This window comes from Calypte anna, chromosome 12 (genome assembly GCF_003957555.1).
Source record: "Calypte anna isolate BGI_N300 chromosome 12, bCalAnn1_v1.p, whole genome shotgun sequence".
Classification (NCBI taxonomy): domain Eukaryota; kingdom Metazoa; phylum Chordata; class Aves; order Apodiformes; family Trochilidae; genus Calypte; species Calypte anna.
The window spans coordinates 10,387,598-10,413,500 of NC_044258.1; the positions used below are offsets into that span (position 1 = coordinate 10,387,598).

The 25,903-nt window shown below is 40.5% G+C and overlaps 1 protein-coding gene across 1 annotated transcript in view; it reads left to right on the forward strand.

Moving 5' to 3' along the window:
- The window catches only part of CHCHD6 (coiled-coil-helix-coiled-coil-helix domain containing 6), a 108,354-nt gene that overhangs the window by 20,184 nt on the left and 62,267 nt on the right, over positions 1 to 25,903 (forward strand). Inside the window, exons 7-8 of the mRNA XM_030458656.1 lie at positions 13,646 to 13,652; positions 17,574 to 17,658. Of these exons, the coding sequence (XP_030314516.1) occupies positions 13,646 to 13,652; positions 17,574 to 17,658 (92 nt within the window). The remainder of the gene's footprint in view (positions 1 to 13,645; positions 13,653 to 17,573; positions 17,659 to 25,903) is intronic.

Below are 25,903 nucleotides of genomic sequence, written 5' to 3' on the forward strand. Positions count from 1 at the left end.
GGACCTGATAGAAGCGAGGACAGTATGAGGAAGCAAAACCTGCTTATTATCTTATAATAGATGGAAATGAGGCCATTTATTGGTGTTATCTGCGGGTGGAGACATTCTGCCAGCTACCTTTGTTTGGAACTCTGACCAAGATGTGCAAAACATAATTGTGTTCCAGCTTCCATCCTCACTTAATTCTTAGCATTGAAATTGCTCTCTTTCAAATACAAAAGCATTGAATTCTTTCCCTGTATTGTTATGATGAAGGCAATTTCTGGTTGCTGACTGGCAGGAATGAGGAGGGGAGGACTGTACAGCTTGTGTTACAACACGCATCCTCAGTCCCTACATATCTGCTGCACTTGGCAGGCAGCAGTGAACACCTGTTTGAGCAAGATTTCTTTGGCTTAGAAGCATGTTGTATGTTTTCTTTGGCCCAAGGATATAGTCTTAAGTATGTCAGTTGAAGATCTCAGGGCTCTTTCCCTCAATTTCATTTTCTATGGTGTTTATCAGCATAGTGTTCTAGATAAGTAGGCTGGCATAATATGGTGATCAGCTTGAAAGCTTTCTTTGTCTCAGGAAAGGATGTTGTAGTAAGAATTGTTCTTTCTATGGGAGGTTATATGGATGGTCACCCACCAGTAATTTAGTCTTAGAGCTTTCTGGGAACCTGTATACCACTGACAAATTTCCAGATGTCTCTTCTCTAAATACTATTGGTTGGAATACTTTTTCTGGCAATGGATGCTCACATAGGAACATTTTAAAGTGGCTAAAAAAGAACTAAAGAGCTAATACCCAGAACAATTGCTTGGGTTTTTTTGATTTTGTTTAAAGTGTGCTTGAAAATCTTCCCATAAGAATGTGGAAGTAAATACTGCGTTAGTGGCTTTTTTGACTCATCTTACAAAAACCACTTGCCAAGTCTGAAGTTTCTGTGAGCCTGTGTTCTTCTCTGGAGCTGTACTCTCACCTTTGTAATATACTTTCTAAGTAGGAATGGGATGAGGTGTTGTTCTTAAGGATATTAGTTCATGCAAAAATACAAAGGAAAAAGGGCAGACAAGGAGAACTCCTGGAGAACTCTGTTCTCTTGGCTGCCATGATAGAGATAACAACATGGAGAGAGCATTCCTCATCCACATGGCGAGGGAGATGGGTTGGGCATAGTGAGGGAGCTGCTGAAGGAAAGGGTTAGTGAATGACCCTATCCTGATGAGGCACTTGTGGGGGAAAAATAAACAGTAACAAACCCTATAGCATGCTCTGTGAAGCCTGGGGCTGGAGGTAAGACAGGGACTGGCACTTCTGGCTCTGTGTGCAGGTGGAAGGCTTTTACCTCTTGTGAGTTTGTTGGCAGGTGTGGAGATAAAGGATCCCAGCCTGGCAAGTCAGCCACCAGTATGGCTGCTGATGAATTGCCCTTTTTAAATTGCAATTATGTCACTCATAGAACCTGTGAATATCAGTTCCCAATTTCTTACTTGAAAAACTGGATGATGAGATGGGTCCATTTTACTGATGTCTCAGAAGTGGGCTCAAGTGCTGCAGCCAATAATTGCTGCTGAAAGGAAAGGCTGCTGTGACTCAGCACTGTTTTGTGTCTGTCTTGCCTCTGTTTTTTTCAGTGCTTCTGTTCCTTCCTTTAGCTTACTTTGGGTTCTTACAGCTAATTTTCCAGGCTGACAGTAGCAGGTAGCAGCCTGGCACCTGGAGTGTGTTAATCACTCAGGCAATATTAGTTGCCTGGGTTTGGTGGATGGCTTTCCACCACTCACTGCTGCTTCCCAAGTCCCTTAGAGACCTCAGAATGAATTTTTGCTGTTCTAGCTCTTCCCCTTCATCTCAGATGTGTGTAACCTTTCATTCCATTCTACTTAAATCTTTTGAGATAGTTTTCTGATTGTGCCAACTTGGAAGGATGTTAGCAGGCAAGCACCAGGACACTCTGACTCTTTTCCTTTCGGTAATCTGCACAAACACATGGATGATGAAAATTTGGTTTCTTCTGTGGTTTGGGTCTCTTGTTATCAGTCATGATCCTGTCTAGTATTTTCTGCATGAGTCAGGACAAATCAATGCGTCTAGCTTGTCCTTCGGTTTTCTTGGAATGCTAGTTATCTCAAGAGGTGTTGATATTCACTGAGGTCTTTGAAAGTGAGTAGTATGGTGCATTTTTAAAAAACAAAACCCCTCTCGGAACCTTCTGTCTGTTAATTCTTGATGGTCTTCAGATTATTAAAAAAATCAAGTTTCTTTTAAAGCTTTACCAAGCTTTCAGTTATAAGTGACTTGCATATTTTGTTTGTTGGTTGTGGGGTTGGTATATGCTGAGCTCTCAAACTGATCTAGGATTTGTAGGGAACAGAATTAGATGGTGGAATTTTCACAGAAATTGTCTCTACCGATTATTGGGTTTTTTTATTGTAGATCTTATGTGGCTGGAAAAAGTCGACTGTTTCTTGAAAATATTTCAGAATGGGGGCACTAAAGAGCTGAAAGTGTTAGGCATGTGAATACAAACTAATTTCTTGTTATTTGTGGAAAAACAGACTCTGTTACCTGGCAAGCACTCTGAAATTAGAGTGCCTTTTTTTTTAGCCTGAAGTGATACTGTTCCATTGTGACATTCTTAGTGTTTTGTGTACAAGAGAAGAGGGCCTTGAAGGAGAATTATATCCCATCCCATAAACTAATGCATTCATATTTAGGGATATCAGTCTATTAATATTGATTGTTATGTTTAGCACTTAACTTCATAAGCCCCTATTATTATGATTCTGTTTAGACATCCATCATTATAGTTACTGTCCCACTGAATTAAAAACAGTATTTGGTAACTCCTAAAAACACAAGAGGTGGGACTTGAAGGCAGTGGGAGACTGCTTCTAATTCTTTGTCAGATTCCTAGGGAAAGGCTAGAAGAAAATTAGCTGCAGCAGAAAATAGACAAAATGTTTTCAAATTTCACTTAATGTCCTTTCCTAGAAGAAAGATCTGTATCAAACAGGTAAGTATATTTTGATAATGAATTTTTTCTGGCCTGAAAAGGCATTAAGGGCAGCTACAAGACTTGAGGTTTGGTGCTTCATTCTGTTTTTTCTGTTTTCCCTGTTTTTCAGCTTCTATAGTTGAATGGTAAATTTCTCATTTTCACTAAACCCTTTAATTTTGGAAGGCTCCAAGTAGTCTTGTATTGCAACTCTTGTCCTTTGAGGTGAAAATGAAGCATTTCATTTCACGGATGCTGAACAGACAGCCAGCCCTTTAAAAAAACAAGTTAGCTTTTTGTCACTTCTTGTGGGTGTTATTTTTATCCTCCCCCTCCATCCTGTTTCCCTGAGGCATTTTGTCTTACCTCTGGTGTACCAACTACTCTGTCCAGTGCTTAGTTAATGGCACCTAAGCTTGCCTGGCAGATGAGGAAGCAGTCACTTCTATTATAGCTCTGAAGAGGTATCAGGACTGCCAGCACCCTTGGCTTCTCAAAGTGCTGTTTTATTGGTATGGAGAGTCTGCACTTAGAAGTCTGTCTGCAAAATGCAGTGTGTTCAGTAGTGTTTGGCTGATACAGGAGTTTCTATTGTGTGGTAGATGTAGAATGATCAAAAGCTTCAGCCTCCATGTCTGTTGCAGTACTGTCTGTTTTGCCCCAAATTGCTCTGAAAGCTTTGTTTTGTCATCATGAATTGAACTTCAGATTTTTATCACTTGCCCTTAGGATAATATTCCCTACCTATAAATGGATACTCTAAAGGTCGATTTCAATTAACTGAAATAGTTTTGAAAAATGTATTTTTTTTGTGCCTGAGTTGTTTTAGTAGGAGTTGTTTCTGTGGGACACCTTAGCAGCACACGTTGCAAATTTTCCCTATAAGATATTGCCAAGACAGTCCCTGGTTTAAGTGGGAACCCAGCAGGCTGCACAGTGGTGTAAGTCAGGTGTGCATGCTCAGTCTGTTGACACAAGGTGCAAAACCCACCTTTTATTCAGGAAGTGCCAATGGAAAGTCATGTTTAAAGACAGTGCAGGCTTAGAGGTGATTTCTGGCTTTAACTTGCCTAATTATTCAGCAAGGGGAACTGGTATGATACCCCAGTGATTTATCTAGAAAAGGAATCTAGGGGTATCTGGACAGGAGCTGGAGGTTCATTCAGAAGGTTAAGGTGCTTAGGAACAGAATGTTCTGATTGTCACCAGCCTGTCAGTAGTTTTTGTTGGGGACTGAGAATGGAAACTAAAACTTGAAAGGACTCTTTGCCTCCTATTTAGAAGTAAAGAATTAATTGTCACTTGTGATGTGACTGGAGAGAACAACGAGTGTTGTGGAAAGCCTGGGAGGAGCAGGGAGTCTGCTTTTGCTTGTTAATATTCTTTTGGTGGAAAAACACACACACAAAACATCATGTTACTAGACCTTGCCTTGTTTGCTTGGCAGTATGAGTGCTCGTGTGTTCAAGGTGAGCTTTGCTTCCTTTGGGGCTGTGGTCTGACAAGGATCCTGATCTTATTGCTCAAGCACTGTGACCAGCATGAAGAGGAAGATGACTTCAGCTGCTGCCTGTCTCATTTCTGTCAGTGTAAAGAGCTTTACAGAGTCGGTTAATATTTTGCAATTGAGTTTCTCTTTTAAAGACACTCTGATGCTAATGTTGATTTAATAAGGTTCTCTCATTCTTTCTTCTTGCTTAATTTTAGACGTCTCATTTTGTGCTTCACAGTTCTGAACACAGAATTAGTGAGGGAAGAAGAGCCCGGAGGCAGGGGGAGCAGAGTGCCACACCAGAAGTTGCCAGGGGAGATTGATTCAATAGAGTGAAAAGGTGCAAAAGGTTATATGACCACACTGTGATGGTGGTTCTAATGAGAAGGAAAGCCTGATCCTTCAAAATGTTTTAAGCTCTCTGTGGGTGTATAACCAACAGCAAATGGAAAAGGGAGCACTGGAGTATTGGTTTCAAGTGGATTTTTCCTTTGATTTCATAGGTATGTAATGTATATATTATATGACAAGTAGGAAGGAGGATATCATGAGATAAGCTCTTAAAAGTTCTCATTTTAGAATCTGTTTTGGTAAGTGCAGCGTTTATTTACAAAAATGCTGAGAGGTTATGAGAGATTGTGAATTTGATCTCGCTAATTTATTTTGTCTGCATCTGATTTTTTTCCGCTTTAATTTTATGCTTGTGGAAAAAGCTATTGACATGCCTGGAAATTTAATTCCTTCATTGTGTTGGGGATTAATGCAAACTCCCCAAAACCGCAGTGTCAAAATAGTACTTAAAAAATTGTACAAATAATAGTCATAGTAACACAAGCTTTTTCCTCTGCCTTCTGCTTTATTAGTATACCTGTCCTCAGCCTTTTAGGAAACCACTCCTGTGCAGCAGAGCTGAATCCTAATTTGCCTTTTGCTCAAGTTGGATGACAGTTCTTCACACAACTGAGCGGACAGTGTAAAAGGAGTACGAGTTATGTTCAGCTTGGTTTTATGATAAGCTGCCAACACGTTTCATTGAAAATCTCATTAAATCAAAATTAAATCCACAAGGAAAAAACCAGGCCATCTCAGTGCATACTTGATAGATGAGGTTTATGGTTTTCAGTGCTGGCCAAGGGCATAATCTGTTCCTTGCTGTTGGAGTTTGGTGAAAGCTGTGGTGATGTCCCACCACAAAATCACCAGAAAACTGTCCCAAGTGCTGGAAGCTGCCTGTGGACTCTGATCTGCACTTGTATTTCTTCCTTCCCATGGCCTTGGGCAGCTAGGAGTATCCCTTTGCTGCCTCAGACTCTCACATAGCACACTCAACCCCTTCATCTTTCTTCTTGCATTGTTGCTCTTAATTGGAGCCAAACTTCTGCCAATTGCTTCTGCTGAATTTGATAGCTCATGCTGGATTGTACAGAGTTATCTCAAACATTTGACTGGGGTGTGCAGTTGACCAAGCAGGCCTCCATAAGGAATGAAGATTTAGGGCCAACTGTTAATACAGACACTAAAAAAAAAAAATCCCTTGCTTTTAAAGGTGTCTCTTTCCCTGACTTTCATTTCCTTTACTGATCAGTCTCCAGGAATATTTATCAAACCATTTGCCTGTCTGGTTATTTCTAGTTTACTGCACTGGTCAACTTGATTAATAAATCCATCAACAGATTCTTAAAATTACTTTCATTGACTTTGTAGTTGTAGTGTACAAAAGGAGCTCACAGGAAGTAAATGACTGTATGTGCCCCAACTATAATTAGAGAGCAAATAGTGTGAAGATACGTTTGTAAATAGTATCTCCGACAATAAATTCAGCAATCTGTCTTTAGGGTTCTGTAATACTCTGAGCTGGATTGCCTCTTTCAATTTGCAAACTCATGAAGCTTGAATCTTAGCTCTGCCAGGTCATCTGACTGCTAGATTTAACATACACTGTTTTAAAGCTAAATTTCAAGCTTCTTGCTTTTGATCAAGTGGTATAGAAGTAAATTATTCTTTGGTTCTTTAGCATGTGGCATAATGTTTGAGCTTCAGGAGCTCCACAGAGACCAAGATGTGTTGTTTTCCTAAGGAAAATTCCTTTAACTATTTAACTCTTTCTGCTGCATCCAGTCTGTAACCCTCTTCTTGACAGTAGCAACACCTGGTTTGTGATCCCTGCTGAGAGATTACCAGTACTGCTCCTTCATAGCACAAGAGTGCTCTCCCCTCACCCCTGATTATTCTGAGCCATCTGCCTGGAGTGAGAGTGTGTTGCATTGCCCACTAAATGGGTATTGAATCAGCATTGAATTCTTCCAGTCCTTACAAATGCTAAGCACTTGCACAATGTGGACAACTGCTGTTTGCAAATTGTCCTATCAAATTGGAAATCAAGATTTTGCTGGCAGTGACATAGATTTGCAAGATTTTGCTTTTGATACAATCGTGCCCTGGAGGTTGCAAAGTAAAAATAAAGAATACAGTTAAACAGTAGCCTGAAATCCTTGTTATTGCTGGATCTGTGCTCTTCGTTTTGCAGATGATTTCATTATGATATACTCAGACTTCATTAAAAAGATGCAACCATGCAGTATTTTCTCCTGTCACAGCCTTGTGAAGAGCCAAGAGTGAATGTATTTGAGAACCAGTATATTCTATTACTAAAACACACAGTGGGTTGCAAGTGCTTTGGAAGCAGGAATCAGAGTCTCTAGTGGACATTTTGTCCATAGCTCAAAACCACAACTTAATTGGCAGCCTTCTCATAACACTGACTGTGTCCTAGGATGTAGGGAATGCTGCAGGCGAGGTCTGAGGTACGTTTTCAGAACTGGTTGTAGGGAAATGTAGTGCTGGCTGGCTGGCTTTAGTAATCATAGAAATAAAGGAGATTGTGGTGAGGTTCTCCACTTCTATGTGTTTTCTCTCCTGGGCAGTCTCTGATTAAATTTTCTATGTGTTTTCACTCCATTTTATTCCATAGGTGTAACACCTTACAACAGTGCTTTAGCCCAGACCTTTTATTTTAAATCGAGTTCCCTTAGGTTTTTTTTGTGGTCCTTTCTGTTAAGGATTCTTTGGAATCCACTTGGTTTGTGCTAGATGTTAATTACTGCATGTCTTTCCCACATACATCTTGACAGACTGGTAGCTTGGATTCTGCCCCTAGGAAGATACCAACCCTGTACTGCTGTGCAAAGCTTTGAATATGTTTGGGATGAAAGAACAGGGAGAAAAGAAAAATTGCAGGAGTGTCAAAATAGGTAAAACTATAAACTGTGAAGTTTGAAACTGCACCTGACTCTCCACCTGCAGAAGGATTTGTAGAGACAGGGTTGCATGACCGTGACTGAAGGCTTTCAAGAATTTTCCTACTCAAGCATGTAATTAAGACAGTCTTTGCCTGTATTAGAAAGCAGTTCCGAAGTATTTCTCTTAAACAGTCCAGTATTTGAGATAATCTTTTTTTTTTAAATAAAAAGAAATTAGATTTATAATCTTCTGGCAGGAACTCTGTATTCACTGTACTATACTAAGCCTGCGTCCACTGGCTGGTGTCTATAAATATGTTTTGTTAAAAGGCAGGTAAAAAATGCACGTAGTGTCTGCGAGCATGTGTGGGAAGGGAATTCCTGCTGAACTCACATGGTTCATCATTTTTACTGCTTGAAGGCACATGGGTTGATTATGCATGTCATCTTGATTTTTTGCTAAACAGTGGTTATGTTTGAAGTACTATGTTTGACTCGAAAGCTAATATATTTGGTATTTAGGAATCTGGCAGCAGAAAGCTCTGTCCCCATATGCACGCACAGAAATGAGATGGGGATGTAGGCATGCGTAACTGTTATTTTTCCCCGTCTGTCCTATCCCTAGAAAGCCATATGCCACCCTTAGGCTAACATGATGGGAGTTTGTATTAATGATTATGAGCTAGAAATAATCCAAGAGCTGAGTGGTCTTTGATTCTAGCTTTATGAGAAAATACCTCATTGACTCAGTAGGGTCTGAAACATGTTCTGGGATAGAAAGTCGTAATTAGCGTAGAATTTCATGATTTCTCTTCAGACTTGTTTTTTTTTTTTTGTTCTCTGAACTGCTCAGGGACTTAGATTCTTGTCCAACAGGAAGAGTAGGAACTTAAGGAGGTAAAAATTAGGGGGAGTTGTTGACTCACCTGCTATTAGAAATAAGCACCTTGAGCACACATCTCCAGCAAGCCTATGCTCTGCAAGATTTCTATAGACACTGTTGGCAGCCTGCAAAATGAAAACTGTATGTGTGTATAGAAGTGGTGATGGGAAAAGGAGAGTGTGGGAATGGGCTGAAGTATCAAAGCAAGCAATGAAAGCAGATGGTTTACTCTGGATTTATAAAATAGGTTTCTCTTCATTTTGTTTTAAATGAAAACGACCAACTGTAAGCATTGCAAACCTATTGCAGCAGTGCCATAAGTATTAGAAGTGCAGTTGTCCCTGAATCATGAAAGGGCAGAGGATTTTTCTGCTGCTTCTCATCTTCATATTTATAGAATTGTGTATGCTCTGTGTACATTAGAGCTGAGCAATTTCATCATAGTCTCCTCAAAATTGTTTGCTGTTCAGTGTCTCTTCCTGCTTCCTCTCCCTTGTCAGTCGGTTACATCTCTGACTCTCATTACATTTACTATTGATACTGCTGCAATTTTCCACTAAACTGGAAGCATTTAAGGGTCTGGAGTGGATACTGAATGTCTGGATGTGTTCTTTAAATGCTTTAATTCCTATTGCTGTGGAAAAGTTGAGAGCTGGATTATTGCCTTAAGAAGAAATGACTCTTTGCTCATTCAGTGATGAAGTCTGGTCATCAAGATGTTAGAATATGTGCTACAGAGCTCTTCAGATACTGACATGAGCGCAGAAGTTGTTGCCAGCAGCTGTCTTGAGTTTTGGGCACCTGCTGCCTCTCATTTCTTGCACCTCCCCCTCTATCTTTGACTCCCAGAGTTGGCAGTGCCCCTAAAAATAATCTGTATTGAGTTCTTGAGTAGGAAAGCTCTACCAAGCTAGATAGTCTGGATTCCTGAGTCATTGATCACACTATAGTGAAATTAGGGGTATGACAGTTACTGACTATGGCAACGTAAAGGACATCAGGATGAAGCTGATTCCAGTCAGGTTCCAAAGGCACCATCCTTCCTAAGGCCACTGCTTTGTCGTGCTGATTCCTTTATCCCAGACCATAACAGACCCGAGTAATGTGCCTGTTGAGGCACTCATGTACATGTGATGTAGTATGGGTTTGGGAAAAGATGCTGGAAGTTATCTGTTTGTGTTAAATACTAATTTGGTGCTATATTCATTATTTCACTGGGAGTTGTACTGTTAATACGTAGGCAGGAAAACAAGCTCTGCCTGAAAAATTGGTGCTCAAATCTGAGGTTCTCAGAAGTACAGAAGATGTGACTGATACCCAGTGAGCGACCTGGAAGAGAAATTAATCCTTGTTTTAGCAGAAAAGTACAGCAGTATTGACTGACAGTGCTAAAAAATGGTGTGTCCCAGGGCAGGGATTATAAAGCTTGCAAGCCCCCAGTTGGAAGTGAAATTCCCTCAGTTAGGAAGCAAGGAACCCAGATGTTGTTTGTTTCTTTAACAGTTTACTAAAACTTTGAAAATATTAGTGGACATGCTGTGTTTTTTATTAACAGTCAGTGTTGGTAAATGCAGCTCTATTAAGAGATCTTGGTACAGGCTTATAAGGTAACAAAACTTAAACCAGTAGCCCTCTTGAGTTTTCAGTTTTGTGTGATTTTATTATTATATTTCATTTAGTCTGTGCTTCAATCCAAATGTAGTTATTTTTTCCCAGTGCAGTGATACATCCTACTGCATCTACACCTGTTTCAGTTTTCCTTTTTCCATTCAGTGGAGTGGATTTGTCTTTTTGTGGAGTAATAATTTTCTTCCCTCCTGAAAGGTGACAGAATTAAAGCCTTTGGCATTTCCTGCAGAAGAGATGCCCTGTGGTTAGCAACAGTGCTATCTTAAAACTGTAATTCTGCTCCTGTGCATTATGTCTTACAGAGGTGTAAGAGGGATCACCTCTTGGTGATAGGGCTGGTTCCTTCTCCCTCCTTGCTTCTCAGGAACTAACACAGTGTGTTAGTATCTTGTCTTTATTTTGCAAGAGTTTGCCCACTAGGAACGTGTCAGTTAATGGCTCAGGCACCCCAGGATGACAGGTGCAAATCCAGTAAAGAGCAACTTGTGTGCATTACCCACCTCATGAAATTATAACAGGCACCATAAAGAGCCCTCTGTTTCTTTTGTCCATCTGCTGAGGATGGACAACCTTGCCATTGCTAAAATGTAAAACCCAAACCAAGTGCATCTGTCCTAATTGTAAAAAACATCAGGAAGAAAAATGTTATTCAAATCAGGCTTTTGTCAAGATCAATCAGTGATTACCAGTGAACACCTGTTGTCTGTTGGTTTGTTTGGCCAAGACCTTGATGCTTCCTATATCAAACCTGTCTGTGGAAAGGAGGGAACTGACTTCCCCCTTGTTGAACCATAGATGTTCGGTTCCAGCCCTCTCAGCTGTTGCAAAGGATGAGGATGACACATAGCTGATGACACATCATCCCTCAGTTACCTGAAGTAGTCACTCTGTGCCATTAAAATGATGGCAGATCCCATAAACCTATTGCACTCCACCGTCTGCTCCCTCTGGCACTGAACTATGACCAAGAGGAAAGTTCCTCCTGCCCTGTCAACTCCTCTCTAATAAATAATCATAATAAAAGGGACAGACTCTCTGAGGTTCCTGCTCAGCAAATGTGCTGCTGATTGAATGTAGCCCTGAGAGGCAGGGAAGGCAACAAACAAGAACTGTGGCTGCCTCATAAATGTCCTGGCTTCAGAAGGTTGTTATGGGCATGAAATGTTGGTCATGTTGTGCCTCTGGCTTACTGTGTAAATAAGAAATGGTATTAAGTAAATAAGGGATAATGATGCAGCTTGCTTGATCTGCTTGTCTTCATAGTTACATAGACCGGGACAGCATAAGGAGCAGGTGAAGGCATCTTGGATTTGGCCAAGGGTTTGTTCTGTGCACTAAAGCTGTGTCCAGTTGTCCATGAAGGGGGATCTGGTTGGAAATGATCAGTCAGCTGGCTTTCTATTAGAAAGCATGCTTGCAAGTGTCCAGTGCAGAAGGTGACTTGATGTGTAGGTCAACTTGTGCATTTGGAAATGCACTTGAGAAAGGATGCTTGTTCTTTGCAGGTAATTTGGAAATGGTGCAGCTGTTGGCCCCCTCCTTTTTTAATATGTCCAGCATTGCTGCCCTCATTGGTACATGGTGGGGATATCAGCATCTCTTAACATTGCACAGCACCTTGCATCTCTCCCTGAAACCATCTGCTTTGCAGCTGTCTTCCCTTAGCTTCCACTCTATAGGGGGGATTCTGCATCAGCCTCTGAGGGCTTCAGTTTGTTGTTGTTTTTGAGGTCCATGTGCTTTTGTTTTGCTTTAATAGCACAGTTCCCAACAGGGGACAGCACTGCACTGTTTAAGATGCTTGCCATTTTTAAGGAACTTTTCCAAGCTTGTCATCCTAAAAGCTATATTGTGCAGCAGCATGAGGCCTCCATAAATCACTGATTTCTCTTTTTCTTCTCTTTCCCTTCCTTTCTCTCTTGCTCTCTCTTTATTCCAAGCCTGCGGATTTGGACGCCTGGGTAAGCTCTCTTTTTTTGTCTGGATCTTGCTTATTCCAAGTGTCATGTTGTTACTGCGCCTGTACAGATTGTTATTGCTGAGCACAGATGCAGGATTTTATTTTCTGTCATTACATTTTAAAAGGTGTTCAGCTAGAAAATTGCATATTATTTCCTCCATAAAGATTTTCACTGGTTCCTTTTGTGTGGCTTACAGCTGCTGAAACCAAAGTTGATCTGGTGATGTTTGTTGGCTAAGAGAGCAGCAGCAACTAGAGGAAACGAAGGTTACACAAGTACTGCTTCTTAAGGCCACGAGTCTGTATCTAGGTTCCAAAACAAAACAAAATCCAGTCACCTGCCCTCAACAGAGTGAGAGAAAAGGCAAAAAGCAAGTAATTTTGTAGGCCTTGTGTGTCTGGAATAGCGACTGCAGGTGGCTCACAGTGGTGCTGGTATTTCTGCTAATTCAAGTAGAGGTTGAGTCAAGGTTCCCCTGTGGCTACCTCTCTGGTACAATCCTTTCTGTAAAGTTCTGCTGTTCAGTCTCAGGCATGATGTGCTCTTGCTTCTCATTGTTGCCCTTTCAGCTCTGCCATTCTTGGTCAGAAATATGTCAGCTCTCTAATTTTGAAGCTAGTTCTGGTCCTCAGTGCATTGCCCTCAATTTCTTCTTATAGTCTTGGAACCTTTGGTAAGTATTTGGTTTTCTTCCCTGCCACCTGGACTTCTACCAGGTCTGGAAGAGACATGGAATAGAAAGCATGACATGTAAGAGTTTGCAGTTGGGATCTGTGGCAAGCTGAGGTACTCAGCTAAAATGTTTTTGCTGTGCTGCTGCAGGCATGTTACTGGGTTAATCTGAGGGAAGCTGGTTACTCCTCTTAGCAAAAATAGGATGATGTAGGAACAACATTTGAGAGAGACTTAAGGACCTTTCCTTTATCCTTGTAGCTTCTTTCCCTGGTTTGCCTCTTACAGTCTCGGCATCATCTCACAAGTTTGTCTATGAGTGGTGAATGTGTTTTGTCAAGAAGATAAATATTTTTGTGATAAACTTGCCAAGTGTTGTGACCTCCTTTGACAAAATTCTTTATATGTTGAGGTATATGACTTGCCCTTCGCAGAGAGAAGAGTGTTTTGTTTCGTTGGGTTGGGTTTTTTCTCTCCTTCAGTAGTCTTCTCTAAGCCCTCTCCCAGAATCCCAGCAGTATTGTAGAGGGAAGCAGCCTGATGATAGCCATCAGCTGCAGGCTGTGCTATTGCTGCACTCTATTCCTGGGTGCCACATTCCCTGCTCTAATCTGACCCTGCCAAGAAGCCCTTTTTAATTTTTTTTCAAGCAGATTTCCTTTTTTCTTTTCACCTTTAACAAGGTGATGAGACGGGACTGTGATTAAAACCTGTGAAAATATGGCAATATTTTATGGGGGGGAAAGCCAAAGCTAATCTGTGAAAGTGGATGTAGCCAGAATGAAGCCCAGCTCTAGGAGATCAGTTGCACAGTGTGATGTGTTGCACTTTGGTGTCAGTTCAGAATGAGGCTAAGGGTTTGTTCATAGGGAGTGAACCAATGATATTTCATTACCTCAATTATCAGGCTTGTAAAATATTTCTTTTGGCCTGCCTGTCAGCTGGCAGGCTAGTGCTTGAATTCTTCAGTTGAGCTGGTATGTAATGCATAGGTTTAGAAATGTGCTTTCACAGTTTGTTTCTAAGTGGGTTACTTGATAAAGAGAGAGGAGGAGGCAGGGCACTGCAGGTGACTCTGCCCAAGCTCTGTCACTGTTCAAAGCAGCTCAGAGGGAGCCTGAAAAACTTGGGCTGTAGAAAAAGTAAAAAGATAAAACTTGGGAAAATTTGAAGAAGTCCCCAGCCAGGCTGTTGATCCATGCACATGGAAGCTGTAATACAGTGTTAGTAGAACACTTTAACTCTCTCTGCTTTTTTAAGAATGCAACGCTTGTGACTTCTGACCCATCACAGGGCATTCCTGACCGTTTCTTGATTGTATCTTAAACTTAGTTTTTGTACAGAGGACAATTGCCTATTGAACACTTTTTTAAACACTTTTTTTCCCCCCCTTTTTTTTTTCTTTTTTCAGATATGTGCTGTCCTGTGCTACTTCTGAGTTTTGGGTGTATTTGTGTGTTCTGCAACTAACTCAGCACTCTTCTTCCCCTCTTTGTTTTGTTTCTCTTTTCATACTTATTGGACATCACACTCTTGTGTTCTGCACTACAGTTTCTGAGATGTCATCTCTGGGCTTTGGTCATCTCCAGTGATGTGTTCAAGCTCAGATGTAGCTTCTGCAGCGTGGATGTGAAATGCAACTTTCTGATATGATTTTTCAAACCATTGTGTTATCATGCATGTCTTCACTTCTCCTTCTGTCTTTAGTTCTAAAGGCCTTTATGTGAAAAATGTATCTGATGCTTTGTTTGGCACCTGCAGTCTCAGTCCCCTGTGAAATTTTAATCATCTCCATAGCAGCCAGTTCTGTCTGGGACATCACAGGCTTCTGACTTCAGGTAGGGAATAAGCAGCAGGACTAGAGGCCTGTATTCATAAAAATGTCCCTTGTTGCCTAACCCAGTTTGGAACAGTGAATATTTCAAATGACACATGCTCTGACTGTACCATTCATACTTCAAACATCACCATAAAATGTACTAAAGTTTCTAGTAATAACAGCTGGGGACAGAGGGAAACAGAAATCAACTTTCAAGCAGATCTGTCACGAATAGAATGTTTCTCAATATACTTCAATGCACTGAAACATCAGCAGCTCTTGAAAACAAGCAAAGCATTGAAAATATGTTTGAGTTGCAGGTAGAAGTTCTCTCTGGTTCATCATACAACTTATGGGAGATAAATGAGAGATGATGGGAGATAGTATGGGAGCCCTTAGTTAGTGGGAAGGATGGTGTGTATCCTGAGGTTGTAGCCTGCAGCTGGTAGATCCAATTTTGATTCTTTGACATCAGTTTTGCAGAATCCTGGGGAAGTCACCAACAGAATCTCTGTTTGCTGCCAGCTGCATTGCTATGGGAGCTTCACTCCCTGTGGACACCCCAGCTCCAGCCAGGTCTGCTTGGGAGTTTTGGTCAGCACATCTCTAATGGGTCTGCCTCTCAGCACGTTGCTTGAGAGGTTAGAATGTTTGTTGTGTGCTCCTTTCTACAGGTGAAATACCACATTTTTCCAGAAACAGAATAAAGCCTCTTGTCCACCAGTGTTATTACACGTATTGGTTTTGTGCTCCCAGAACAGTCTGCTAGCCCAGGAGAATAACACTGCCACATAAATTATTTAGATTAAGCAGAAACTTTCTTGCATTTTAAAAAGTCGATCTTTTGACTTCTTTTTTCTTTTTTCTTGAAATACACTTCACAGGAAAAGCACCTTCCATCTGAATTGTGCAGAGGGGTCAATACTGTGTTGCTTGTATTTCTTTTCCTTATTTGTTTTCTTCTTAAAGAATACAAATCACTTGTTTAGTAACCTGATTTAATGGATGTTATGCAGAAAATCAGCAGGAGGATCCGAGTCCTTTGGTCATCTATCAGACCACCCTGCCTTCTTTTGTCTGTTTAATGTCAGCTAAAATTTCTTACTGCTTTACTGTACGGAAGATGGATACTTGATTAGAAGGATAGCTTTGGTTCTCTTAGCACAGAAATGGCAAAAATTTTCACACTTACAGAATGCCCATCAGTGCTCCAGTTGTTGCTTTGACACTTTCCTGGTCAGGCTGCATGTATGGGGCAGCTCGTTCTCATCCCTCTCTGTCCTATTTCAGCCAGTTTGAGGGCTGGAAGGTGTATTGCAGCTCTGGTTAAACCAAAGCCATAGATTTTGCCTTTAATCGAGGTGTCTTTGAGAATAAGGGGATCTAGATCTGAATCTGCAGTGCTTGTGCCTTACCCTGGCCTTGTTGGCTGGGATAACAAATGTGGGAACCAAAGTACTTATTTTTCCTTTAATGCCAAATAAATAAACTCTGCTACCTCATAAACCTTTATTTAATGTACTCCTCTACTTCTTGCTTACTTATCAACTATCCTGCACTACCTAGCTTAAGTTGTCATCTAAGCCCTATGATACCACTTAGATTTCCATCAGCAGGGGAGCAGAGAGAAGGAAATACACAGCAACTGGCTTTCAGATGTTATTTTTCTCATTAACAATGGCTGGTGGCCACAAAATGACAGGTCTGAGCCCATGAGGATTTTTGTGGCAGCTGCTTAATCATATTGGACCAGCATTTTCTCTGATTGTACCATCATCATAAGTTAAGAGCAGTGCTGCTGGGGTGCTTTGGATTAGCAGGGTTTGTGCTCATGTTAAGTAGACTAGGAACTGTAGTTTTGAATATTCTTCTTGCCTGGTGATAGCTTAAGTGGAAATTCTGGGGTGGGATGAGGGAAAAAAACAAGTGCTATTCTTCTTGCTGTTGCTGTTTGTTATTTTTAAGCTTTAAAAGTTTAGTTAGTTCCATCAATGCCATGTTTTCTAAATGCCAGTTCATTTTAAGGGTGGGAATGCAAGTAAGTGCTGCTGGTTGTAAAGAGCTAAAAGTCAAAAGCTGTTGCTGTAAGGACACAATTGGTCATTGTGTAGCTGATGAGGGGGTTATGCTTAAGCACATGCTTGTATAACAAGTCTGCTGCTTGGAAAGTGTCACACTTGTACTTTGGAAGATGGAAGAGAAATTCTTTGACACCCACCTCCCGTCTAACCCTGCAGCACTCTGGGGAACTCTGCAGGAGCTCTGGGGGTCCTGGTGGGGTGTGTGGAGAGAGTATTTAATTATTGGCATAATCCTGTGTGTGTCAGTAAAAGTAAATGCATGGCTAGTGAGAGTGTCTGTTGCTATAAAAATGTTGCAATACTGACTTGTATCATGGATCTTCCTTATGATAGTAGGGATCTTTTCTATAAAACTTTCCTGACATTCCAAGGGGCAGCTGTTTATAAAGTAGATGGTTTGAGGTTTATTTTTAAGGTAAGGTGAAGAGCATTGAAGTGGAGTAATAAACAACATGATTTGTGAAAAGCAAAGCCTTGGAATAGGTTGAGTTCTGAGAAAGGCACAAGGAAGATGTCACCTTTTTAAGATTATAGGTTTGCAGTTAATGAGAAATATAATCAAGGTTATGAGTTTAAGTATGATACTATTAAGAGTGTTTCAAAATTGTGGGGATAATCCAAAAGAAGCTGGTATCCTGAAGTTTTCTAAATCATGCTTATACTTGATACTTTAGTTTTTAAATCGTACTTCCACTGAGAGGGATCCCATACACCAGTCTGGAAAAATTTTTTTTTTTGTATTCCAATCTGCATCCCATGTGCTTTCCTATACTTCTTACTTCTGTCTGGTGATGCTCTTTTGTTGTTGTTCTCAGGTTGTGGAGCTGCAGGTCAGGGAGGCAGAGTTGAAGCGGCAAGAGGACTTCTATAAGGAGCAGCTGACCCACATAGAGAGGAAGGTAAGGCTGAGTTGTCCTGGTTGTGTCCTCTTTGTACTGTTGGGATCAGGTGTGGTCCTGTGTGGATCCAAAGGGAAACAGGAAGCATCATGCTGAAACCTGTGACTGTCAGTTCCCAGTATCTTCGTTCCCTCACCCCTTACATAGCCAGATGGTGAAAAAGTAGCCCAAACCAAATCCTTAGAGCAACTTGTGTTTGAAAGGTACTAAGTAGGGTTTTAACTGGTTGATTTTTTAAAAAAATGATTGCTAGTAGTTCAAAGTTTTTCTTGTTCACCGTGGGGTTTAGGTGAAAGCTACATTGAAAAAAGTGCCCTGTTTCTTTATTCCTTTTCTTAAAAATGTTTTCCTAAAAAGAGGCAAAACCAAAGCAAAACACAAATCTTACTATAAATGAGTTAAATTGTGTTACAGATTTTTCTCTGGGGAGCCCAGCAGTTCAAAGTCTGGTGCTGCAGTGCACTGTCTGCTTCTTGCTGGATAAGCCTTTGAAATGAACTTGATTTAAAGAGACATTGTCAAGCATCTTTTAAGCCTGAAATGACCTTTGAAAATCCATTTAGGGAATTGAATCTCTCCCCTAAACGTAGGATTTGCTTCCCTGTTTAATTGTTTACCATGATGAGTTTTTAAAAATTGATGCCATAAAACCAGGAGCAGCCGTGCTGTTCCTTATGAACTAATGTGTTTTCACTTCCTGGTAAAATGAAATAATGTTATAAGTAGTCTTTATTTTTTAATAAATGTGGAGAATAATCTTCTTGAATCTGAAGCAATTAGATGTCCTGACAGGGAGTTGCATATATCTGACTTGTATTTGTGTTACGTGACTAAAAAGAAATGCAAACAATGAAAAAGGTGGGTTGTAAGGAGATAGAGAAATCAATCAGCTTTACTACCAACATGGATAATGATGGTGAATATGGAACATGGGAAGACGGCAGATTACAGAAGCTATTTGCACATCTATCCCACTTCTCATTCCCTGCTACTGCAGGATTGTCCATACAGCATTTTTTAAAGCTGTTGATGGTAAAACATGCCCATGAGCAATTTCACATGATACCATTTTGCAACACTTTAATCCATACAGTTCATTAAAAAATAAGCCATTAAAACTACCACTCAGTGTTGCATTCAGATTTTTAAATTCTATTTCTAGATAATGGGGATTGTTCAGTGAAATTACAAACAATCTAGCAGCTATCGTTCTAATTATCACAGTTGTCCATATGTTCATACGTAAAGGGAATTTTTGCAATTTCTTGGCCTCATGCTGTGTGCTTCTATTATATTCTTCTCTCCAGATCTGGTTTCATGAAGTGGAAACCACTGAGAAAATTTCTGTGTGCGTTTGTCTTTTATGGACAGGGTAGTGGGGAGAAGTTTGTGTCCAGGCTGCATTGTCCTCTTTTCTAAATCTTTTTATTATATTGTGTTTCCCTTTTCAGATCCAACTCCCTTGCTGCAGGGTAAATTTTTAAACACCACGATAAGTATTTTATTGCAGGATCTTCTCAGGGGAGTAAGGTGGCTTGCATGTAGTCCTATTCAAACCACAGAGCTGCATAAAACCTGGCTTCTGGTTCTTCTGTGTACAAAAGCAAGCAGATAAAAAGGACAGGTTTTCTTTCCTCTCTTGAAACACTAGATAGTTTCTGACCCTTAAACACTAGCATTTTGCTGGTAATAAAATAGAAGAATGCCTCCAACTGTTAGTCTGGAGTGGGAGGTGGTAGGGGCTAGAAGGGAGAGGAGAGAAATGTACTTGAAAACAGTGTAATAAAGCTTAATTGTATTAGTTTTGGAAAAAGGTTTTCAATCTTCTCTGTGGATAATTTTATTCCTATAATGGTTGGAAAGATGGAAAACACGACACAGAACAATCTTTTTTATTAGCTGTTGCTTTTATATAATTCTGCTTTTATTTGTTGAATACACGCAGACCTTGACATTTATTTATTTATTTTTCCTTCCACTGTGCTAAAACCTTCCAACTCAGGCTTAGATGTATTTTTATAATCTACGTATGTGTGTGTCTATATTAGAAAAAAGCAATCAATAAAAGCATGGGGTGAGGAGGCACTCTGAAGTTTGCTTTCTGTGCTGTTTTCAGAGACTTGGAGTGTGTGTTCTGGTGGTATGGAGGTGTTGGGCTGGGACTAAATGGATGTCATGGCTTGGTGCAGAGGTAACTAAAAATTTTCCTTCTAAGGACCAGGCTATCAGGAATTCCCCCCTGTCCTCCCCTGTTGTGCCTATCCGTAACCTCAGGTTGGCTTTGTCCCTGATTCTCCATGATAACAGGATTTAGCAGTAGGAGACGTAGAGATTTGTTTTTGAAGGATGCTTTCAACTGTTGATGTTGAGAGCTCTGTGCTTTCTTGGTAGGAAGCTAAGAATAATTGAGTTATGTGCTGCTTACAGTGTGGTAGCTGCTGCACTGAAGGGAACAGGGAGCCTGTCCTGTCTTCTGGCAGTGGTCAGCTTTCAAAGGCTTTGAAGGAAGATGCAAAAAAACCTCACCAAAACAAAACAACATAAAACTTTTGGAGAACAGCTTTGAGAAGAGCCTTCTTAAGTGTTGTCAATCAGAGAATGACACATACCCTGCTGCAAAAGTTTTATTTTCATTCAGTATTTTTATTCACTGTAATGGAACTTGGATTATTGCCATCATTCTTCTATGTCTCTCAGGCATTTTTCCATAAGCCTTGTTTAGTTCTTTGCCTCCAGTATCATGTAGTACTGTGTGTCACAGGTTAACTTATATGTTCTATAAATTCTCTGTTACCAGTTACAAATACTTTTTTCATTTGAAATCCTTTATATTAAAGAGAATAAAAAAAGGACTTCTTTTCATTACTCATTATCTGTAGACTTCTGTTCTCTCTTACCTTCTCATTAAGCTGGGCAGTCCTCACTTTTACAGCTTCTGCTTGTGTGAATCATTTTTTTTCCAGGTTTCTCATTTTACTTGTCTTTGGAGCCTTTCCCCCTTGTGGCTCTGTCTGAGATGTGTTGACCAGAATTGAACTCAGTATTTCCTTTGAATGCAGTGGATTGTGTGAATACATTATCCTTTTATTTTGTAATCTCTGAAAGAGTACTCTAAGCTGCTGGACAGAGTGCAGAATTGGAAGCAAAAGACCTGCTCATTTTCTAATAGCTGTTTCTCTTTTGGGAGTTTGAAACAATTACTTAGTCAATCTATATCAGTTATTCCATCTCTATGATGGAGTAGCTTACAATAGGAGGGAAAAGTGTTGTGAAGCAGTAAAGCTATAGAAATGCTAAAAAGCCTTTGCCCTTAGTTTTGCAAGAGATGAACTATGGGTTTTCCTAATTTCAAATAGATCTTGAGAAACTCAGTTTCTTTAGCCATTCTTACTGAAATTTTCACTGGAAAGGGTGTATATGAAAAAATAATTTCAGTGTTTCAGCTTTTGGGGTTTTCCTTACATCTTCTACTAAAGCACTGGAAGGAGACAGTGAGTGCAGCAGTGCTGTCTCTCTAAGGATCCATCTGCTTCAGTGTCCTGCTTGTGACTGACCAAAACTGGATATCCAGGGATCAGTGTAAGATCAGGACTTCGTTCATCTTGTTTGATTGTCTTTGAACTTTTTTCCACATCTGTTTCATGCTCTCTGAAGGGTGTGAAGCAGAACTGTGCACACTGCTCAAGATATGAGTGGACTGGGAAGATCTATATGCTCACTGTATGAGTATCACTGCTTCTCTTTTTCTTTGTAGTGCCTCACGCATGATTTGCACTTGTGACTTGTGTTGAGCACATGCTACACACTGCTAGCAGCATTCAGCTATTTTCAGTGCAGATTTGAATGCACAAAGTAGCTGTACTGGGATTAAACCGATGTTCTTCCCACTGTGCCCTCATTATCAGTTTGTCTGGGGTTGTGTGTGTGTGTGTTGGGGTGGCAGGTTTTGTTCTGCTGCAGTGCTTGCTTTTTTTATTTTTTTCTTTTTCATCAAATTTTATTGAACAAATTCCTTGCACAGGATCAGGATGCTGGGCAGTGCTCTTGGTCTCCCTGGCTTTAACTCTGGTAGTTCATTGTAGTTGTGTGTTTCAGTGTTTTGGGTTGCTTGTATGTTTTTGTTTTGGAGTGGCTGAAATACTTTGGCAATCAGGCAAATTACAGGGAATAGATCCTTTGAAGTGACTCTTGTATGACTCTATGTAATTGCTGGATTTTGGAGCTGGTGATAGACATTCCATTCCATACCTGTATTTCCAATGTGACTCCAATCTCCAGTAAGTAATTCAGTAATGAGGCCTGGGTAATTTGTTGTAACTGGTTAAACTTCTAACTCTGACTTGTTAAGAGTAATTTTACATCTTATTGATGTAATTTGGAATTGTTTCACCAAAAGTGAGTCTTGTCTCACTTGTTTTGAAACAATTTATGTACTGTAATATTTCTCTTTGTAGAAAGATTGAGAGTTGGACCTAATAACCTCTAAGAAAAACTTAAGAAACACTTCAGTTGGAGTAGTTTAAGATGATGTTCCTTTATGAAATTATATGTTGATGAGAATCAGGGAGGGAAGGCAATGAGGGGAAGCTTGGTATAAATAATTAACTTATGCAGTGCTCAGAACTGGGATTTTTGGTAAGGATTCTGTGCGTGCAGTGTCCTGATTTCTCCAAATGGTAGAAACATCCTTTAAAAAGTATGGTAAGGTTCTCCTGGAGCCCTTTGGATGCCAGGAGATTTCACTTAGCAAAGTACTTGTATACTTTCCCCCAAATAAATATTTGTTTGATTCCTTTTGTTATTTGGCCTTTTCCTGAGTTTATCTTGACAAAGGGGAAGGGCAGTTGCTATAGGACAGCAAAACAGGGGCAGCTCTTTGGAGTAGTGTAAAACAGAGAAAGGCTGAAAGGTAATCTCAGCAGATTAAGTGAGAGTCCTTGCTATGGATAGATGTCTTCTCTTTGTCTGGATTTTCCTAAGCTCCAGCTCCCACGTTGTCTTTTCTTAGGTGGCTGTAGACTACTATGAGCAGTGGGAGCATTATTATGCAATGCTTTTCTGCTTGTAGCTTTTCAGAAGTCAGTAGCTTGAGGTACTTATAAGTCACTGAGCATTTATACAAGTGGAAAAGGAATGCATTAAATAAATACCTTCCATTAACAAGGTACACTGCACCTTTTTCTCTGATTGGCTTCACAAATCTTGTAATTTTGTGTGTAGCATTCACCTTGTTTGGTTTGTTTAAATTAATCTCCTTTTGCCCTTGCACTTACCATTTAATTAATGTTTGTAAAGCCTTTGGGATGTGTGAAGAATGGGAGGGGACCTTGTTTTTGCTTGTTACTCTTACTGGCCTTGATCCTTCTTCTTGGACCAGTCTTATACTTCTGGTGCACTAAGATCACCCATACATGTAAGTCCACTGTAGTTTCTATGCTGTATGGCTGGTAAATCATCTCAATAAAAATCTTCACAGAGAAAGTGACAGCGGCCCAGAAGAAAAACCCTTCCAGAATAATGTGCTAATATTGGTTCTTCCTGATCAATTTTAATCGGATTTTGCAGGACTGGACAAACTGATGTCACCTGGCAAAGTTGGCCGGGGGTTTTTACTCATGGGAATGAGGAATCAGTTCCCTGAGCTGGGATCCCAGGCCGTGTCTGTATCCCTGAGTCCTGAGAGCATGCTCCCTTTGAGAACGTGAGCAGTGCTGCCGTGTTATCTTCAACCCAACCCTCTGCCCTCTCAGCAGGAGTTAAAGATTCAGTGCCCTTTTCTAAATGAATTGATATGTCTTGGCAGGTGTCACCAACACCATTTGCTTTCTCAGTAAAATGGCCTGGAATGTCTTAGGGCTGCTTGTGAGCTATTGCTGTGTGGGTAAGGGTTGCTTTGTTTGCTGCAAGCCACTAACTTACTGCTCTAGCCAGTCCTGGGGTGTACTTTGAAGAAGAACACCAGTGCAAAACCAGGTTCTGGTCTGAAAAAATGTTTTTTTTCCTTTCAGAAGTATTTCATGCCTCCTCTTTCATAATCCAGGCCTAAAATATTCTTTACAGTTTCCATTTTTGTTTTACCTAATTTCTGCAATTCTCATCCGCAGCTCCTGCTGCAAACCTTTCTGCCCAGGAAACTTAACAGGGCTTGATGTGAACCTGCGAAAAGCTGTGATCCAAAAAAAAGCTTTTTGCCTTTCAGACCAGTAGAGTAATATAACAAAGCACCCTGGTCACTGAACTGCTGATTTAATCTCCTGAGCACAAGAATGATAATCCCCAGTATAGTTTTCTGAAATAGTCTGATAAAATCTGTCCTAATCATCCAGATGACTTCCCAGTTTCTCAGGCTGTCTGTCTGAGGTTGTGTGGATCTTGTCTTTGCAGGAGGTGATTGCTCTAGCAGTCTCTCAGAGCACACAGCCTGTGATATTTAGAGAACTGAAGATTTTGTCCTGTGTGTGTGTTAAATTTGTGAACAGGAACAAAATTAAAATTTGTGAACAGGAATGAAATTAAAAGAGACCAAACTCTAAATAATTGTCTGAACTGGTTCTGACCTCCCATCCTTTTCCTCCTTTCAGGTATTCACAGACATAAAATGTCATTCTGGGGGAGAGGGGAGAATGTAACATCCCTAATTTCCTCTTTCTGCCAGTACCAGTTAGGGCTGACCAGCATCTCAAGGATGGCTCCCTTCTTAATGCCTGCCCACTGCCCTGCCTGTGGGGAGAGGCTGCTTTGTCCTTGGTGTTGGCCAGCTCACAAATTGCCTTCCAGTACCCTGTGCTCAATTCCCTTATTTAGTGGTTGTTTTGCTGAAAGCTTGTAAAGTTTAGTAGTTAATATACCTCAGTGCACCAGCTTTTAGAGATCAGATAAATTGATTAGTAATTTGATGAACTCGGAGGACATCTATAATGGGGTAAATAAAACGTGTTAGATGTCAGCACTGCCTCTGCCTTCTCTGTGGTGTGTGTGTTCCCTCTTCAATATGTGTTGACTGATGTACAGTACATTACATCAAATTACAAGCAGCCTCTATGCAAACAGCAGCTAAGTGTTTGCTTCCTCTTGAGTCTGCCTGCTCAGTGCAGAGCTGGGTTTGCAGTCTGTGTGCTGAGTGGGGAACTGTCAGAGCCTTACGGTGATTTTGTTTCCCTGGCATTTTGAGTACCTCTGCAGAGGGAGAGAATGATGCTTATGGAGGAATCCATCCCCAGGCTCGACTTGTGAAATAAATGTGGCAATGTGTGGTTTGAACTTAGTGTCTTAACACTGAATTTAGCAGCTGAATTTCGATAACAATCTGGTATCTGGTCTCATCAGTGTATCACTACGAAGACTTGTTAAAAGCAGAACAAAAAGACCTAGAATGTGATCTTGTCTCTTTGTTAGACCTCAGCACTGGAGTATTTGTCAAGGCTAGTCCAAAGAGGGCAATAAAAGGGGTGATTTTTGTCTCGAGAGCTTTCCCCATTATCTAATATTTCTGATACTCTTCCTTGCTATTTTTTATTCAACCCATTTTTCCTTTAATTCTTTTTCCTATTGCCTAATAGCTTGAATTTGTACTTTCTCCCTCTTCGTGCTGTTTATGTGCTTGTTTGTAACAGAAGAGTGTTTATAAATGTGTGTATGTACAGGTAGCACTGCTACTGGTGAAACCAGTGTTACTTTTCCTAGGTGTTACTTACACCTTAGCACCAGCTACAGTATTCTGCTGTAGTAAATACCAGTGCTCTCTGTTATTTCCATGTAATTCACCGACCAGTGTACAATTAATTTTTTGCTCTGTTATTGCAGTATTGGCTATTTTATGAAACTGTGGAGAGCTAGCACAATGAATTGATTAAATATGTTCCAGACCTTAGGCTGGAGTCTGTGGGTCTGCTGGGATTTGGATGATTGAAGCTTGTGCTTCTCTTGGGATATTCCTGATTTAGACTTAGTCTTGTAAATTGTTTCAGGTAGACAAAATGTGTGTGTGTGTGTGTGTGTGTGTGTGATCCACTTGCATAAGAGCCTGACTTTGGGGAATATGAGATTTCTCTTTTAACCCACAGGGTTCCTTCCATGTGGCAGGAAAAAAAATCATTATTGTGACTTAAAAATAAAGGCAAAGCCTGGGCTCATTTTGAAAAGGTCCTTAAAATTATGGCTCTACCCTTGCAGAATATGCTGTCATCAAGTTAATGGAAAATACTGCTAATAATTACTCTGTAAATTGGTCAGGCTCCCTGGAACA